The 19,829-nt window shown below is 48.2% G+C and overlaps 1 protein-coding gene across 5 annotated transcripts in view; it reads left to right on the top strand.

The window, feature by feature from the left end:
• The window catches only part of EYA2 (EYA transcriptional coactivator and phosphatase 2), a 254,867-nt gene that overhangs the window by 96,944 nt on the left and 138,094 nt on the right, over positions 1-19,829 (top strand). For 2 of the 5 annotated variants that reach the window (XM_042980248.1, XM_042980247.1), the window contains exons 3-5: positions 722-767; positions 4,176-4,318; positions 12,244-12,360. In XM_042980248.1, the coding sequence (XP_042836182.1) occupies positions 722-767; positions 4,176-4,318; positions 12,244-12,360 (306 nt within the window). The other 3 variants (XM_042980249.1, XM_042980250.1, XM_042980251.1) reach the window with 3 other exon arrangements.

Raw genomic sequence — 19,829 nt, 5'->3', positions numbered from 1 at the left:
CCACTGATGGCTGGATGCTGTGTGCCGAGGGGCACGGTTGAATCAGGAGCTCAGGCCCCTTCTGTCTTCCTGCTGCACACTCTACCTGGAGCCTAGGAGATGCGTCAGCGTGTGGCTTCCCCTAAGTGCTGGGGCCAGCCCCACCTGAACCCCATGGGCTGAAACTGGGTGGTGGGGGGGAGGGGAAGAACGTCAAGATGATGTCATCAGGAGAAGGGAAGTGGATGTTGGCCAATCAAAGCCAACTGGTATCTGCCAGTCTTGGGTTCTCGGGGCTGTGCCGTTGAGGCAGGGAACGGGATAGTTCTCCATCCAGGAGTGGAAATGGCAGAAGCCTGGGAGTCAGGAAGCCTGGTCCAGGTTCCAGTTTGTGCTACTGTCTAGTTATGGGGCCTAGCTCAAGCGTGTTCTTTCTGTCCCTTTGGCCTCGGTGTCCCCATCCGTGCACTGGGTAAGGGGGAGGGTTCTACCCCGATGTTTCAAGATGTTACAGACTCTTTCCGTGTGGTCCTTCAGTTAGGATCCGGAGATGAAACTCGCCCAGAGAGGGGTTTTGAGGAGGAAACGCTAAAACGTGCCTCGAATGAGCTTTTGTGGTTGAGAAAGTCCCTAGCAGCAATTCTCCAAGGTTCTTCCCACTCAGGGGAGCAGCTAAAGTCACAGCGTTAGTGGATCATCACTCCGGCAGCTAAAGCCCTTCCAATTTTTCTTTTCCCTCCAGGCGTCACCGCATCGGCCCCTCCGAGCGTGTCTCCGCTCTTCGCAAGGTGAGCACCCTTGCCCGCCTCCTCTGCCTCCCTACCTTTCCCCTCCTTGCGGGGCTGAGGCTCTGGGGCCTGAATCCCCAGAGAGGAATCCCAGCACCAGCACTTACCAGCTGAGCCACCCGGAGCACATGACTCCACCTCCCAGCCCTCGGTCTCCCCATCTGGAAAAGGGGGAGACCGTCACGACGCCCGCCCCCTTGAAATGAGTTAAACCGTGTTAAAAGGCCTTAGAATGAAGCCTGGAGCCGAGTGTCGAGTGTTGGCTCTTACTTCCTCCCTTCTTCTTTGTTCTTTTTGTCCGTCCTTCCTTCCCTTTCCCTCCCCTTCCTCCTTCCTTTCTTCTCCCTCCTTTTCACTCTCCCTCCTCTACTCTGTCCCCGCCTTCCCTCCCTTTCCTGCAGTCCCTGCCCGCCTCTTGCCTTCTGTCCTCTGCCCAGCGAGTGGAGGAGACGGGCCAGTAAAGCAGAGACCCCCTCAGGTGGACGGGCAGCATCAGTGTTGCACCAGAGGTGTGCGAAGGGCAGAGCGAGCTCCCTGATGGCCACGGCTTCCGGAGAGCCCTCGGTGGTCAAGGTGCTCTCGGCCTAGAGGGTCAGCTCCCCCACATGCGGACACACACCTCCCTTGACAACACTGGAGAAGCAGTTTGGAAGGAACACACTTTCTCAGCCTTCCTTTCCTTGCAGACGTTTTGGGGATTGTTAGTAGCAACAGAGGTCTGTTCGATCCACCTAAACTCTTCTTTAAGGCCGTGGAATTGGAGAGTTCCACTCCTCTTTCTCTAGGTTTTCACCGTAGCCCCAGATGAATCCGCAAGGGAGAAAGGGGTTCTGATGGGAAGCCGGAGTTGGTCGCCTAGAATTTCCACCTTCTCGATCGAAGGACAGGTGTGACTTGGGAGTAGGCTCAGATAAGGTTCTATGCTCAGCCCTGAGTCCCGAGTCTCGGGACTCATGCTCAGGCGCGACAGAGAGCGAGAATGTTGGCAGCTGAGACGCCCTCCAGGACTGGTTCTGGCGTCTCCAAGTCCAGTGAGTTCCTCACGCACTTTGGAACAAGTTCCCCAACCCTTTATCAGCGTAGAAGTCAAAAGGAAAGGAGGGCAGGAGAACATCTTTTTGTAATTCTATAAACCTTTGTACCCATCTCACACCTGCTGTGAGGCTTCTTACATAGAAGGAATTCGGGAAAGGAAGAGATTTTAACTAACGTGATGTAACCAGGGGTACCTGAGTGGCTCAGTCAGTTAAGAATCCGAGTTCGGTTCAGGTCACGAGCTCACGGTTCATGAGTTCGAGCCCCGCGTTGGGCCCTGTGCTGACAGCTCACAGCTCAGAGCCTGGAGCCTGCTTCAGATTCTGTCTCTGTCTCTCTGCCCCTTCCCCTCTCGCTTGCTCTCTCTCTCTCTCTTTCTCTCTAGTAACATTTCAAAAAAATTTTTTTAATAAATAAAGTGATGTAACCAAAATGGAATCCAGTCCAGAGTTGGGGATCTCATTAACATCTACTGGCAAGCAGGCTGGTTAGAGCAGGTGGGTACAGGATGTCGGGTGCAGAAGGCCCTAGTGTCCCCGTGTGTGAGCTAAAGAAAGACACTGGCCCAGTGAAGTGGTTAAGGGTGCAGCCTCTGGAACCGGGTTCAAAGTCTGCATCAGCTGTGCAATCCTAGTATGTTCGTTCTCTCTCTGCCTCTGTTTTCTTATCTGTAAAATGGGGATAAGGATAGTAACTACCTCCAGGGTCGTTGTAGTTGTATGAGGTTTAAAGGAGCCAGTCTACATAAAGGAATTAGGAAGGTGCCTGGCACGTAACGGGCACAAGAATTTTTAGCTGTTTTTATCACTAAAGGAGGTGGACCCGGTGGGGGCTGTTACAGACAGAGTGTGGTGGTTCAAGACGTGGCCACTACTCAAATTGGTTGGTAAAGCCACACAGGAGTGCAGACCTAGGCTTTGTAGGTGTTGGGGGCAGGGGGAGGAGGGGGGACAGGAAAAGAGAAACCTCCTGGTTTGAAACTGTGGGCAATGAATTCAGATTAAAGAAATAAATAACTGCACGAGCCAAAGAAATTATCCGTTATCAGGGATCCATGGACTGTGCATGACCATCTTGTCCCCTTCTGCTAGAATAACCCCCCCCCCACTTGATGTGACTTATCGCTGCCTGCAGGGCTGGGCCAATCTCAGTCTCTAAGTGAGAAGAGATGCAGTTTTGTGGTTGTAATTGTGAACCTGGAGTCAGATTCCCGAGTTGAAATTCTAGATCCCCCGCTTCCTTGCTGTGACCTCAGGTCTCGGGGCTTTGGCTTCCTCTTCTTGAAAGTGGGAGTTACAAGAACCCCCCCCTACCCCAGAGAGTTGACGTGAGCATCTGATGAGATATAATGCACGTATCGGGCCTGTGTGACACATTTCGAGCCTGTGGTAAGAGCACAGGGATTGGGAAGCACTCATTCATTGTATTACAGATGTCCCAGTAAGTGGCCCTTTAAATCCCAGGCCTTCATGGAACCTGTTAGTCACCATGGAGTGCAGAATCCATTTGTGTTCTTGGGTTGCGTGTAACGGAATATGGCCTCCAGCTGATGTTAGCCCAGAAGGACCTATCCGGAAAGTCTGGAGCAGCTCCCTGTGTAAGTGAGAGTGGAATAATCAGGCCTTGAGAAAGATCAAGAAAAGGACAGCTTCTGGGATCCAAGCAGTAGGAAGGAACGAAAAGTCAGGCTCCTCAGAGTGTAGCTGCTGGAATGAACTATTCAGCCCAAGACTTAAATTCCCGGGACAGGATCTGATTGGATGAATTCCGTCACGAGCCCACCCCTTGGCTAAGAGCAGGGCATCTCGATTGACAGCCGTGTCCCAGCTGCAGTCAACTGAGGTGGTGTCTGAGTTAGGACGGAGAGGAGAGGACAGATAGGCCTGTGCTGCAGTAGTCAGTGGTGTAGACCCAGTGACTTCACACAACAAAGGCTTATTTCTTCCTCAAAGTTCCGTGCGGATTCGGTGAAGCTCTCCGGGGCATCTCTCCTCTACACGCTGACTCAGGATCCAGGAGATATCCGTACCATAGCTCTGACGTCTCAACCCTGACACTTCCTGCCAACAGAGGAGAGAGGGCAGGAGGGTCGCAGGGGATGGTTTTATTGGCCAGACCTGGGCATGGCTCATACATTCTACGGGGCAGAATCCAGTCGCGTGGTCGACCCTGACTGCAAGGCAGGCAAGAAATAAAACCTTCCTGGGGCCCAGGAAGAGGAAAAGGAAATGGGATTTGATGAACAGCTAAGTTGTCGTCTCTGCCCTGGAAGGAGTTAAATACCCAAAGGAAAATGGTAGCGGTGACGCCGCGATAAGGGGGATGGGGTGGTAGCCTGGCTTCGGAGATGTAATCTTCTCTTTTTCCATGCAGATCTTGTCCACGTGTCCTGCACAGCCAGCCTCCCACGGCCATGGCAGCCTACGGCCAGACACAGTACAGTGCAGGGGTCCAGCCAGCGGCCCCTTATACCACTTACCCACCTCCGGCACAAGCCTATGGAATCCCTTCTTACAGTGAGTACCAGACCAAGCCCTCGCTCTCCCCCTGGGGTCCCCAACATTGTGGTCTTTCTTCTGTCCTGCTGCCTCCATTAAATGCAAAATGATAAATGCAGCCAGCCTCATTTTGGAATGGGAATAGAGGGAAAGGACAGACACATTTAAATATGGTTCTAGTTCGACAGATTCTATCAAGGCCTCTTTTGCTTGCAAGAGTAAGAAACTTAACCCAAGCCAGGTTAGGAAAAATGGAAATGTAATGACTCTCATACGGGGAAATCTAGAGATACAGCTAACATCAAGTACGGCCGGACTCGGGTGCTCAGGGGAGGTCAGGTGTACCACAGCTCGCTCCAGATTCGGACGTTTTCCTCTGCGTTGGCTTTAATCCCACACGGGTTTTTCCCATGTGGCAGCAAAATGGTGCCCGTCCCTCTGGGTTGGCATCCTTTTAGCTCAGCACAGCCAGTGGAAGGAGAGCCCATCTTGCCCAGCGGCCCCACCAGAATCCCTAGCAGCCCTCGTTGGCCCAAATTGGGTCACGTGACAATGCTTCAAGCTAGTCAAGAAGGTGAACATGAGAGAGATAAGGAGGCTGAAGTGTGTGGATTGTATCTGAGGGAGAGATGGTTCTTGCGAAGGAAAGTAAGCGGATGCCGGGAAGGCAAAAACAACAGACCTACAGACCGTGACTGTCAGAACCTTATTGCTACAAACCAAAGAGTCCGTGAGCCTGGCCCAGCATCCACCGCTCACCTGCCCCCATCTGTATGGGTCAGGGTTCTCCAGAGAGGCAGAACCAATGGGATGGAGATATCTATATCTATATCTATATATTGAGACAGACAGAGAGAGAGAGAGAGAGAGAGAGAGAGAGAGAGATGATAGGAACTGGCTCCCCCAGTTATGGAGGCTGGGAAGTTACAAGATCTGAGGTTGGCAAGCTGGAGACCCAAGAGAGCCCATGGTGGCATTCCAATTTGAGTCCAAAGGCCAGAGAAAAGGAGGGGTAATGGTATAAATTCTGGTCTAAAAGTAGGCGGGCCCAAGACCCAAAAAAGGCTGACTTTTCAGCTCCAGTCTGAAGACAGGAAAAGACTGATGTCCCAGGTCAAACACTCAGATAGAAGGAGTCACCTCTTACTTAGTTAGCCTTTTTGTTCTATTCATGTCTTCACTTGATTAGGTGAGGCCCACCCACATTAGGGAAGGCAATCTGCTTATTCAGTCTACAGATTCAAATGTTAATCTCCTTCAGAGACACTCGCACACAGACGTACCCAAGATAATGTTTGACCAACTGTCTGGGCAACTTGTGGCCCAGTGAGGGTGACACATAAAATTAACTATCACACTGCCTATGGCTTATATTCATGCTAGTCCTTCCTATCTTAACTGATGTATCAACCCAAATCTCTTTTGGTAGCAAATGACAAAAATCCAGTGCTAATTAGCTTAAGGAAATAAGGGTGTTGACTGTAAACCATAGCTGAACAATCTTAGGGTATGAGCTTCAGGCAGGGCTAAATCCAGGTACTCAAGTGATGATATGAAGAATCAGTCTCCCTGCTTTCCTTTGGAAGGTTAACCTTCATTCTGAGACTTTCCCACTGTGGTGTCAAAGACAGCCCTCACAGTTCCAAGCTGTACCTCCCCCCAAAAGAGAGCTTCTCTTGTCCAGGACTTCCTGTACCATCCCAGGGATTCCTCTGACTGGACTCCCAGTCACTGGGGCAGAGACACTGGGGCAGAGAAGATAGAATGCTCTGGATGGCCACATTTGGCCACACATCCACCCATGGAACCACGAGTCAGGTCAAGCTCATCCAAGAGAACCGAACTGAATGTAGGGCAAGGTAGTCCCCAGAGGAGGAAGGGACAGGTAGAAACCACAGACGCCTAGTGGAAAGGTAGTCAGGAGACCTGGCTTCTGGGCCCAGCTGCCTCTGACCTTCCCAAGCCTCGGTTTTGTAATCTGTTAAATGAACGTATCATCTCATCTTCCCAACTCGACGGTGTGGCTCAAGCACAGAGACTGAGTCTTTCCTTTTTTTCCCTTCCTTTTCTCCCTCTCTACCTCTGCTCTGTTCTTGTGTTCATTCATTCATTCATTCATTCACTCAGCATTGGGTCGTGTGCTAGGCATACAGAGGCCAACAAAGCAGAATGGGCCCTCTGTGGAGCTTACAGTCTGCAACAGAGGCTGAAAAGTAAAGGCCAGTGGGTAATGTGGGTATCTCTTTTAACCTATAAAACATGCTTAACATTTAAAAAATTAATTGCTAATTTTAGGAGCACCTAGGTGGCTCAGTTGGTGAAGTGTCTAACTTGATTTCAGCTCAGGTCATGATCTCATGCTCGTGAGATTGAGCCCCATGTCTGGATCTGCGCCAAATGTACCTTGCTTGGGGTTCTCTCTCCCTCTCTCTCTCTCTCTACCCGTCCCCCATGCACATGCACATTCTCCCACGCACATGCGTGCATGCTCTCTCTCCCTCAAAAGTAAATAAACATTAAAAAAAATAAACATTTACAAAAAATAAATCAATTGCCAATTTTAAAATGCAAAATGCTAATGTAAAAATTTACATTTCTGGGGTGCCTGGGTGGCTCAGTTGGTTAAGCATCTGACTTCGGCTCAGGTCATGATCTCACGGCTTGGGAGTTCGAGATCCACATCGGGCTGTGCGCTGACAGCTTAGAGCCTGAAGCCTGCTCCGATCTCTGTCTCCCTCTATTTCTGTCCCTCCCCCGCTCATGCTTTCTCTCTCTCTCTCTCTCTCTCTCTCTCTCTCTCTTTCAAGAATAAACATTAAAACATTTTTTTTTAATTTAAAGATTCTCTCCACCTCTACCCCTGTGCCCCCCTCACACTTGTTCTCTAAAATTAAAAAAAAAAATTATATTTCTAACGTCTTTCAAAAGAGAGAGAGAGATGATCCCGCAGCACTGAGCCCACATTCTTTTTTGTGTCAGGAATAGGTGACTCTGAGTCAGGCTGTGCCCATTAGCCTAAATTTGTCATGCTCCCCACCCAGCCCACATGGCTGTCTTGAATTATCTGCCTGTCCCCCAAAGACGTTTGAGTTTGCACCTCCTGGCCTAAAGGGAGAAAAACATTTTAAGATTTACAAATCTTCGCGTGTTTCGAACTATGCTCTGTGATACGAGGAAGAGAAGTCAGTTGTGAGGGAGAACGGGAGGAAGGCTTCATCTAGGCTCCAGCTTCGGGGAGGCCTTTTAGACAAAGAGCTGGTTCAGCATCCTAAGAACTGAGGCAGCCTCCAGGCAGGGGGGCCGCCCGTCGGAAGTCAGAAAGCCCCGAGATGGGAGGAATTTGGAGAGTCCCAGGAGCCCAATAGCCACAGCACAGTGAGGGATGAGGTGGGTGAGGCGGGCAGAGCCCGCGAGGCCTGGGAAGGATTTGGGGTTTTATTCAGAGCGAAACGGGAACTCATTGGCAGGTTTATAAGCAGAGGGCTAAACGCTACAGTCTGGGTTTTTTTTCCAAGATCGCGTCAGCTGCCGTGGGGATCTTGGATTGGAGGGAAGGAAGAAGGCAGCAGGCAGGCTGGTCAGAGACTGAGGAGGAGTGCGGGGTGACGGTGGTGGCCCGGGGCAGGGCAGTGCATCGACTGAATAGACAGGGGGTGATTCTAGGGGTAGGAGTGGTGGGTCCTGTTGGGGCAACAGGCCAGGCGTTGGGAATAGTCACCGTCGCTGAGCTGCCATCGCCTCAGTCCTCAATGTTCTCTGTCCTTGGGGGTAAAGAACCAGCTCAGGGTCCCCTAGCTGGTCAGTGGCATTAGACCCAAAGTAGCCTGGCCCTGGAGTCCTGTCTCTTCATCATTGAGCTCTAGTGCCTGAGCCTGCATCCCATAAATCCTAGGGGATTACCTGTGACAGTCCTCGGCCCACAGGTGTGGACATTGTTTCCAGCCCTCTGTCCCTCCTGTGCTAGAAGGCTTGTGATATAATCCCGCCTAAGCTACCCCACCTGGCTGACAGCCAGGGACACCGAAGCCGTATTATTTTTCGGCATAAAAGAGAAAACCGGCCCTGTGTCCAGACACAACGTGGCAGGTGGTACAAGCATATGTCCTGGGCTCACCGCCACCCCCCCCCCCCCGCCACATACTGGTCCTGACACACTGGACAAGCCCCTTCAGTTTCCTCCTTCGCGCAGCGGGGGTGCTACTCGTCTCCTCACCATTACTGGGAAGATAGACGAGGCTGTCTGTGTCAGAGGTCGGCCACCGTTGTCTGCAAAGGTCCAGATGGTCCTTCTGGCTCTGCGGACCCTAGAGTCCCTGTCGCAGCCATTCAGCTCCGCCACCACAGTGTGAAGGCAGCCGGACGATATGGAAACTGTGTGTCTGTGTCTGTGTTCCAATAAAGCTTTATTTACACAGACAGGAAGTAGGCCAGACTTGGTCCACAGACCGTGATTGGCCAACCCCTGATCTCTGCGAAGGGATCAGCTCACAGGGCTGGCCCAAGGGACATACTCAATCAAGACAGCAGGGTCTTGCCAGGCTGCCACACACACCTGGAATGTTCATGTCGCTGAACAATGACAGGTAGGATGAAAAGCCATGTTCCTTCACCTGTGCCTGCGCCTGAGCAAGCAGTGTTTGCTCATTGTCTGGACAAACCTTGTTGAATCTTGTTAGGAAGCTTTTTCAGTGCTCCTTGGCAAACAGCATTATTTACTTTTGTGCAAATAGCTTCAAGGAAGTGACACATTTGAGCAAGCTAGAGGGAAGAAGGTGAGCGGTGTTGAATATGTTTTTCCTCGATTTGTTACGCAACATTTAAGACATCGGTAAAAGCCTGAAGACGAACACTACAAATACCACGAGCTGGAATCCAACGTAAGAAATAAAAAGCATAAAAGGTCATGTCCCTTTCTTCTCAGAGACACCCACATGCCTGGAGTTGATGTTTATCATCCCTCTGCATTTCTTTATGTAGACTAGGGGTCAGCAAACTTTTTCTGTGAAGAGCCTGATAGTAAATATTTTTAGCTTTGCAGGCCCTACAGTCTTTCACAGTCACGAAGAAGCCATCCTCCACAAACGAATGGATGTGTCTGTGTTCCGATAAAACTTCATTTGCAAAAAACAGGCATCAAGCCCCATTTGGCCCATGGGCCTATGTAGAGTATTGTTTTGCGTGTTTTACAACTTTATAGACGTTGTTTCTTTTAGTCTCTATTCTTTTGACACCTTGCTTTTTCTACCCACCCTTATGTCTTATGAAATTTATCCCTGTTTGTGCCTGTGGCCGTAGTTCATTCATTTTCACTCTGTGTAATATTCCATATTCCATTATTTGATTGTGCCACAACTCATGCATCTGTTTTTTTAAACTATTTTTTTATTTTTTTGAGGGGGGAGGGGCAGAGGGGAGGGGGAGGGAGAGAGAGAGGGAGACAGAGATTGAGAGAGAATCTTAGCAGGCTCCACACCCAGCACGGAGCCTGACGCAGGGCTCAATCTCACAACCACGAGATCATGACCTGAGCCAAAATCGAGTCAGACGCTTCACCAACTGAGCCACCCAGGGGTCCGTCATTTATCTCTTATACCCCAAACTTAATCACTTAAAACAACACTGGTAAACTATTTCTGGTGCTTCTGTGGATTGGTTGGGTAGAGTCTCTCCTGGTCTCCCTGGGGTCTCTCGTGAAGCTGCATTTGGCTGGCAGGTTGGCTGGCATGGCTCCCTCCACCTGCCCTTTAATCCTGTGCTTGCTCACAGCATGCTGGTGTCAGGTTTCCAGGAGGGCAGAGTTGGGGCGCATGAGTGGCTCAATCTGTTGAGCATCCCTCTCTTGATTTAGGCTCAGGTCATGATCTCAGGGTTTGTGAGATCAAGCCCCACATTGGGCTCATGCTGACTGCACGGAACCTGCTTGGGATTCTCTCTCCTCTCTCTCTCTCTCTCTCTCTCTCTCTCTCTCTCTCTCTCTGCCTCTCCTCCACTCGTGCTCTCTCTCTCTCTCAAAATAAATGGACTTTAAAAAAAAAAAGAGGAGGGCAGAGGTAGGAGCTTCAAAGGCACTTGACAGCTAGTCTCCAGAACTCCCATCACTCAGCCACTTCTATCAGTCAAAACAAGTTACAAGGCCAGTGGAGATTCTAGAAGTATGAAAATGGACTCTGCCTCTTGACAAGAGAACCTGGTCATGTTTTTCAGTCTACCCTAGAATATCTCAGTCTCTTAAAGAAGCAGAAGTCTTCCCCAACAGGAAGTAAACGAGTTGGCATCTGATGGTGGGTGACATTGGGAATTCAGGAACCAGGAGAAAGAACTCAATACTCTGAGCATATAATAGACTCCCCATGTCTGTCTTACAGAATCCTTTGATATCTTGTGTGTTGCTCAGAACAGTGGACCATCCTCCGTGCTGGCGAGGGCTTCCTGGGGGTAGAAAGCAGGGACGCTTCTCTTTTCCTTTGCTTCTCCATGTTTTGGAAGCATTGTCTTCATTCGCGAAACTGAATGGGTGAAAAAGAAGGAACTGCCTTTACAAAACTGGAGCCAGAACTAGAAATATCCTTTAAAGAGATATAAAAAGGGACGCCAGGGTGGCTCAGTCAGTTAAGGGTCCAACTCTTGGTTTCAGCTGAGGTCATGATCTCACCGTTCGTGAGATCGAGCCCCGCGTTGGGCCATGCACAGACGTCACAGATTCCCTCTCTTGGGATTCTCTCTCTCCCTGTCTGCCCCGTCCCCTGCTTATGCTCGCTCTCTCGCTCGCTCTGTCTCAAAAATAAATAAATAAGCTTAAAAAAGTAAAGAGATGTAAACATAAACAGCGTGGAGATACTATTTTACACCTGGTAGGTAGACAGAGATAAGCAGATTTTATTACATTTTCAATAAAAATACAGTCTGTGGGCTACAGTCCCTTCTCCAGCCAGCTGCTCACGGAATCGGTGCCTGTGCTCTGGGGAAGCATGTCAGACTGTGGCTGAAGCAAACGACACATTTGTAACTGTGGCCTTTGGAGAAGCAGGTTCCTCCCACAAGAAGAGTGGAGAGTGTGTCTTAGATTAAGTGGCGGCATCTTTACAGAGGAAGGATGGTTCATTTAACACTCACCCCCAAATCTTGATGGACATTAACCACACATGGCCCTACTCTGTAGAGTAGGGGTTGAAAACTCACTACCCTCAGAGCCAGGCGGGAAGCATGAGGCATATACAAAATATGGGTCCCTCTTTTTTTTTTTAATTTTTTTAATGTTTTTATTTATTTTTGAGACAGAGAGAGACAGAGCATGAGCAGGAGAGGGGCAGAGAGAGAGGGAGACACAGAATCCGAAGCAGGCTCCAGGCTCTGAGCTGTTGCACAGAGCCCAATGCGGGGCTCGAACCCACCGACTGCGAGATCATGACCTGAGCCAAAGTCAGATGCTTAACCAACTGAGCCACCCAGGCACCCCAATATGGGTCCCTCTTGACCTGCCTTTCCCTTTCCTACTTTTGATAGGGTCCTAGCATGTGAAAAAAAAAAAAGAGTACAACTGCAATGAAAAGACAGCACTGAAAGCAGACATTTATGTTTCAGGGACAGTGCAGTATCTATAGTGACCCCAGGGAACCTATGGGGATAGGCTGTGCCATCACATGGGAATGCAGGCATGGTGTTGCTAGACCATCTTGCTGTTCAAATGAAGCCATAAGTCCAGATTATTTGGTGAAATCTCCTGGTTTTTCAACAAAACCGACTAATTTCATATTTTCCTTAAAAATATGCAGGCCAAGCAAAATACGTTTATGAGCTAACTGTGCCTCACAAGCCACCGGTTTGCAGCTCCTGATTTGGAAACTGATAAAATTGTGTGCTCTCTTGGTTCAGACACTCTTCTGCAGGTGACAAGGAAGCATCCTAATCATGTGTCCCCGGTGCCTCTTTTTCCTCCTTCCAAGGTATCAAGACAGAAGACAGCTTGAACCATTCCCCCAGCCAGAGTGGATTCCTCAGCTACGGCTCCAGCTTCAGCACCCCACCCACTGGACAGAGCCCGTACACCTACCAGATGCACGGTCAGTGTGGCGCTGCGGCCCCTTCCTGTCCACCTCCAAGGCACTGCCTGACTTAGGTGTCCAGTCATTCATTCGTTTGCTTGCCAGATTTATTGAGCGCCTACTATGTGCCAGAATCTATCTCCAGGAGTTAGAGAGGTGGACAGAAGAGAACAGATATGAGATCTGCCCTTATGGCAATTGCACGGCAGGAGGGAGAGATGGACAGTAAACAAGGCAACAAATAAACCAGCTAATTTTGGAAGAAGTCGAGTGCCGTGAAGCAAATAGACATGGAGTTTGGGTAGAGAGTGATGAGCAAGTTAAGGGTCAGGAATGGTGAGATATACAACTGTAGACGGAGTCATGAGGGCAGACTCTGAAGAGATGACATGGGACAGACACACAAAGAGGTAGGAGGACTCGGCCATGTACAGGGCTGGAGGAAGAGCATTCCAGGTCGCGGGAACAGCCAGTGCGAAAGCGGTATGCGGGGCAATGTCTTGATGTGTTTGAGGCACAGAACAGAGACCAGCAAGGCTGGAGCAGGATTCAAGGGGTGTGGGAGGAGAGAGTGTTGGAGAGAGAACAGAGCCAAATGATGTAAGGTCCTGAGGGCTGTGGGTAGGAGTTGGCTTTGGTAAGTGTGACAGGACAGGCAAGTCCATTGTTGACTCAGACATGCCAGGTGGCAGGAGTTTGGGGCAGCCTAGTAAAGAAGCTGGTGTTCCAGGCAGAAGGTTCCGGGGCTCTGCATCACCCTACGGTGGCCTTAGAAAGGGCAGAAGACTCCAGTGTGTAACTTCACCCCACATACCCTAAGTAACTGGATTCCTGGATTATTCTGTGCCCACTCTTTGACCTTCCTAGGGCCCCTTCTCTTCTTAGAGTCCCTTGGGAGCATATTGGGGCTGAAGCATGGAGTAGAGGGCTGGTGGCAGTCATTTGGGGGATCCGCATCCTGGTATTTTTTTCCTTCATGAAATCTGGTAAAAGTGACCGTCAGGGATTTGAAAAATAATATGCAAGAGTAAAGTAAAGGAGTAATGGGAAGTCCGTGGGCTAATGAGTGATTATACTTTTCTTTAAAAAAAAAAAAAAACTATTCGCAAGTGTTGTCACTTTGTCTTGTAAATGTCTTATTAAAGAAACAATAAAAATGGATATCAACGGCAGCCTTTCAGAGAAAAACCTGGTGAAGGGACAGCAAATGATCTTAGGCAGGGGGGTGTGTGGAGAAAGGGGCTGATGAGCATCAATGCCCACCCCTTGGAAAAGCTCCCATGTAAAGGTCTGTATCAGAGCTTGTTGGCGACACCATCAGCCAACACCAAACACTTGCCACATGCCACACGATGTTGTTTGGATCATCTTATACAACCTTCATGGCAAAGTGTTGGTGCTGGTATCATTCCCATTTTCTAGGTGAGGCAATTGAGGCATGGAGGGAATGATCGGTTTGCCCAACATCAAGGCAAGGAGTTTAGATTTTACTGCAAGTGCAGTAAACAGAATGTGTCGAATCTCTTAGGGGTCTGGCAGAATCCCATCCCCCAGGCTCACCCCCAGACCCTCGCTCTTCTCTGCTTCTGCTTTCGCCTCTGGCCCCCCACGGTAGCCTTCTGAGTCTCACGGAAGGGTGCAAGCTCCTGGGACCCATCTTCAAGTGGGAAGTGAAATTATGGCAACAGTCCTGATAATAAAGGCTTCTGAAGACGCTGAACTTGAACTTGCATTTGGGTCACTCTCAAGCCAGTGTTTACTAGCTCTGCGAGTAGAGATGAGACCTACTGCCTCAGGACTTCTAAGGCCATGAAGGTTGAACAGCAAACACAGTCCACCCTCCCCCATTCTGACATCCTTCCCCACCCCCGCAGAAAAGTGGATTCAGTGACGTTAGGAGTGGCTCTCCATCCATCATTCTTTCAATGTATATTATTGAGTACGAGTTCTATGCCTGGCACCCTTTTAGGCACTGGAGACATGGCCAGCAACAGTGACAATCCCTCAGAGAGAAAGCAAAGAATCAATTAACAAATAAACGGATTATTAACAGACTTTGACAGAGCTTGTGAAGGACAGAGACAGGGCAGTGTGATGGGCAGTGATGAGGGGTGTAGCGGTTGACATAACCCAGATGGTTAGGGAGACCCGAGTAATGGAAAGGTGCAAGCCACATGAGCAGCTGGAGGTTCTCCCAAAGGAGAAGCATGAGTCTGGGGGCAGTGAGTAAAGGGGATGAGATTGGAATGCAAAGAGGGGACCCACCCCTGCCCCAAGCCAGGACATATAGAATATGTCATTTCTTCTCTGGTCCTTATGGCAGCCCCATGAGGAGGGCACTATCATGCCTGCTTTACACATGGTGAAAGCGAGGCCCAGAGAGGGGAAGTGATTTACTCAATATCGCACAGCCAATAAGTATTCAGAGCTGGCATTCAGACTCGGATTTCTAGAATTCCAGAGCCTGTGCTGTTTCCTCCAAGTGCCATTTCCTGGACTCTCTCAGGATTCCAAATAGCATCCTAAGCTATGTGTATACCATACGCCATTCCCCTTAATCCTCCCAATAGCCCTGTGACCTACGGTCTATCATTATCCCCATCTTACAGATAGAGAAGCTGAGGCCCACGTTGGTAAAGCAACTTGCCCAAGGTCACATGGCTATGGCGGTGGGATCTGAAGCCAGGCCGTTTCACTGCAGAGCCCAGGCATGCAACCCCCATACCATCCTGCCCTCCCCACTCTTGTAGAACCCTCTAGAAGACAATTCTCCATGGATGAGCACTTGCCTAAACCCTGCCTCGCCACCCCAATCCCCACCAGCCCTTCACAAGTCGAAAAACATCTGCTCTGTTCCCACCCAACCATGGGAATAATCCAGGTTCTTTTCTTACCGTCCTTGCGGCCCAGATGCCAGAAGGGCTGTGACAGCAGCTGGACTTTGTCCCAATTAACTGCCTTCGGTCTCATGCTAATGGCCATAAACTGCTCTTGAGACAGCCCAGGCATTCTGCAAGCCTGACATATTCCTCCGTAAGTATTTTTTTCAAACACAAACACACAGAACGCTCACACACCATGCCCATGTGCTTCCTATTAACTATTTTTTTTTCAAGTGGTTCCAGAGGAGAAATAAACTCTGAAACTACTCCGTGTGCGTTTCAGAATGGAAGACGTCAGTTCAGCTTAGCTTTTCAGATGAGGAAGGGAATGAAGAAAGGGTCTGAAAACACTCAGAGTGAAATTGGTCCGTGTGGAGAATCTGGGATGAGTCTTTTTCCTCTCTGGGAATTAAAATCATAATTTCGTCAAAGCAGAAAGAACCCAAGCAGGGACCAACCACCCCATCACTTTACAGATGAGTAAACTGAGGCACTGCCACAGAATGGCTTGTGTAGGGTCACAGAGCAAGCATTAGATAAGCCGGATGCCTCCCTCTGGGTCCTCTACCTACTCTCATAAACTTCCAGAAACCTCAGCGGGGTCATCACCCCTCAAGGCTCTGGTCTGAGATCTGTATCTGTTTGGATAACACTGCCCCTCCACCAAATGTATAATAAACATAAGAGAGAAAAGTTCACAGCACTCGTCAGCCTTCGCTTGTTGTTTATTTTCTTTTTTTCAAGTTTACCCAAGAGTTTTTATAACTGAAATGTGTTTCTCATGGCTTTGATTTTTGTTGTTGTGTTTCTTTTTGCTTCTCCTGCTGAAACACTGCTACTCACAGAAACGGCTCCAAAGATTAAAAAGAAAACATCTTGAGCGTGTATTATAAGAACTTGCTGCTGGTGCCGTGGAGGGACTGAGAGCCCCAGACCACACACCTCACGATTTGAGTGAGGCACTTGACTTCCTGTGCCTCGGTTTCCTCACCTGGGAACTGGCATCCTAGCAAGGGAGAGGACCTCAAGGGGCTCTCGGGGGGACGAAATGGAATGATTCCTGGGCACGTCAGATGAGGTCCGTAAAGGCTGGGTGCTCTTTTTCTCATTCCTGCTGTTTGTTTTGTAACAGTGTTCCAGCATGTGGCCCTGAGCCAGCGTTCTTCCCCTCTAAAATTGGGTACTGATCATACTGATGCATGGCGTACTGTGATAATTAAATGAGCTGAGCTGTGTGTGTGTGTGTGTGTGTGTGTGTGTGTGTGTGTGTGTGTGAAGTATTTAGAGCAGCCCCTGGCACAAACTAAGTGCTCTACCAATGTTAGCTGTTGTTACCGTTTACCCCTTGAACAGTAGGGATTTGAACTGCGCGGGTGGGTCCGCTTACGTGCAAATTTTTTTTTCAATAAATCCAGCAGAGTCCTGTGAATGTATTACCTGTTGCGTGTGATTTTCTTAATAACATTTTCTTTTCTTAGCTTACTTTATTGTGAGAATACAGTACGTAATATATAGGACACACAAAGTACGTGTTAATTGACTGTTATTGGTGAGGCAGCATAGACCATGAGCAGTGAAGTTCTCTTTTTATCGTTTTCTTTTATTTTTGTCCATCACGATAAGTGTATTCCGCGGTAATTAAGTTCAAAAGTTATACAGGGAATTTCAACTGCGCGGGTTCCAGAGACAACGGAATTGCTATCTTAACTTCAGGTCTGACGGTCTGTGTTCTTCCCAAGTTCACCTGTGTTTCCTGAATTCTCAGTTTTATTAAGGAGTCCTGGTAGAAGAAAAGAGGAATACTAATTTGAGACTGTTGACTCTTCCACATCGGCATAAACTCCCCTTCTGGTAAAAATCTGCCTTATACGGGGACTTGAAAATAGTCAGATCTCTTCAGTTCCTTCTGTATTCCTTCTGTATTCACCAAAGACCAGGGAACGTTAATACTGAAGCTCAGAACCCAACATGAGCCATTCAGGAACATGGAAGCATGTGATTCAGGGATGAGGGGGAGAATTAAAAGCCTAGCAGAAGGGTCTGGGAGCCAGTGATCTCAGCCAGAGACTTCAGGGACCGGTTTGTGTTGGACTTGTGAAACCTAGCGGTTTCTGGCACCGAAAGCTGTGTGACTTTGGACAAGCCATTGAACTCTCCAGATCTGTATCTCACAGCTCTGGTGCTCACAGATGCTCACTGAAAAGAGAGAGAGGTTGGAAAAGTTCATGGTCAGCTGCATCAAATACATTTGGTAAATAGTGTGCAGCACAAAATTAAGTAGATGTCTTTGCTGCAGGACTTCTCAGACCCTTTGCAGCCTGATGCACCTCGTGGCTCTTCAGGAGTGGAATTCAGTAGCCAGTCTTTCTGGGTAGATCTGGATAGGGACCTTCTCACAAAAGACTGCTCTGTTCTCAGTGGGAAGTCCTGGGCGTGATGGCCCTTAGAACCCGTTCTGGTAAAATTGTGTGATTCTCCAATTAAAAAAAAAAAAATGATGAACATGAATGTGTTCTTCTTTTCTGTATTTTATTTTTGCTGAGGTATAATTCACATACCATAAAGTTCACCCTTTTAAAGTATACAATGCAGTCCTTTTACTATATTCACAAAGTTGGGCAACCCTCCCCACTCTCTTAATTCCACATTTTCATTACACTTTTTTTTAATGTTTATTTATTTTTGAGAGAGAGAGAGTGAGCAGGGGAGGGGCAGAGAGAGAGAGGGAGACACGGAATCTGAAGCAGGCTCCAGGCTCTGAGATGTCAGCACAGAACCTGATGCAGGGCTCGAACTCACGAATTGTGAGACCATGACCTGAGCCCAAGTTGGACGCTTAGCCAACGGAGCCACTCAGGCACCCCTCGTTACACCTTTTTTAAGGTTCCTGGACCCAATTCCAACAGGGGAGTCCCCCCACCCGACAACACCAAGCAATTCTTGGACACCAGCATGGCATCCAAGAATTCAACTCAATTCTGACACTGTCTACCTGGAGACAGCATCAGGTTCCACAGGTCAAGGGTTCGGTCCTACAAGACTGCCCCACCTTCCCTTCAGGTGCCTGTCCTTCTGACCGACCGGCTACAGACTGGAACTTCCAAGGACCCCTCCTTGGGTTTGATTAATTTGCTAGAGAGGCTCACAGAACTCAGGGAAACACTTACTTACATTTACCAGCTTATCAAAGGATATGAATCAAAAGCCAGATGAAAAGATACAAAGGGCAAATTTCTGAACAAAGGAGCTTCGGTCCTCATGAAGCTTGGGGCCTGGCTCAATGGCACATAAGAGGATTCTAGTTCCCCAGGCATAGGAGCTCTCTGACAAGGTCAAAAAGCTGCTGTCTTGGGTTTTTATGGAGGCTTCGTATATAGTAATGATTGACTAAGTCATTGGCCCTTGGCTGATTCAACTTCCAGCCCCCTCTGTCGCTCCCTGGAGGTCGGGGTGGGACTGAAAGTTCCAACTCTTTAATCACGTGGTTGGTCCTCCTGGCAGCCAGCTCTCACCCTTGGGTGGGTGCAAAAGTCGCCTCGATTAATAACAAGACACCCATTTCACATTAATGGATCTGAATGTGTTTTCAGGAACTGTGGCTGAAGATCAGTATTATCTGAGAATTATATTTTGGTCATCTAAATGGTCAAATACACATTTCTTGTAAATCATTATATGATAACCCCAGAATGGAGCCCCATGCACATTAGCCATCATTTCCTATTCCCCTCCCTTTCTTTTGTGATAAAAAAAAAAAGTTACATTTAAACTTACTCTTCCTTTATATTGTTTTTTGAGCAGTTCATGTATTTACCTAGTTTAAACATCTATAGAAATCTCTCTTCTACCCTTGTCCCACATCCATTCAGTTTCCAAAGCCTCAACGGTTAACCATTTAAACTAGGTTCTTGTGAGCCCATCCAGAATTGGGGTTTTTTGCAAGTATGAGCAAACATGAACACAGTCCATTCTACTTCATATTTCTATGACAAGAACTCATTCATTCATGTTTCATAAGTAAGAAAATGATGTCAACTCGGTTTTCAAATGATAACTCTAAAGTTGCATTGGTTCGTTTGCTTTTCAGATTTTCTCCTTATCACTGGTTTTAAGCAATTTCATTTTTGATGCCTTGGTGCTGTTTTTTTCATGATTCTAGGACTTTGGATTCATTGAGCTTCTTAATCTGTGAGTTTATAGTTTTTATCACATTTGGAAAAGTTTCGGCCATTACTTCTTCAAGTAGTTCCTCCTCACTATGTCTTCAAGTTCACTAACCTTTTCTTGTATAGTATCTGATCTGCTGTTAACTACACTCAGGGCATTTTTTTTTTTTTATCTTCAGATATTTGATCTCTATTTTTTTTAATCTTCCATGCCTCTATTTAACATTCCCAGTCTTTCTAGTGGCTCCTTGAACAGACAGAACACAGTTATAGTAACTATTTTAATATGCTTATCTATTAGTTTTGTCATCTGTGTCATTTCTTGGTTATTTTTCACTGATTTTTCTCCTCATTACAGGTCATATTTCCTGATGCTTTGCGTGCATAAGTTCTGATTGTATGCCCGACATTGAGAATTTTACCTTGTTGGATGCTGGAC

The sequence above is a fragment of the Panthera tigris genome, chromosome A3 (genome assembly GCF_018350195.1).
Source record: "Panthera tigris isolate Pti1 chromosome A3, P.tigris_Pti1_mat1.1, whole genome shotgun sequence".
Classification (NCBI taxonomy): domain Eukaryota; kingdom Metazoa; phylum Chordata; class Mammalia; order Carnivora; family Felidae; genus Panthera; species Panthera tigris.
Note: the sequence above shows the minus strand (reverse complement) of the source record. Positions and strands in the feature narration are given on the sequence as shown.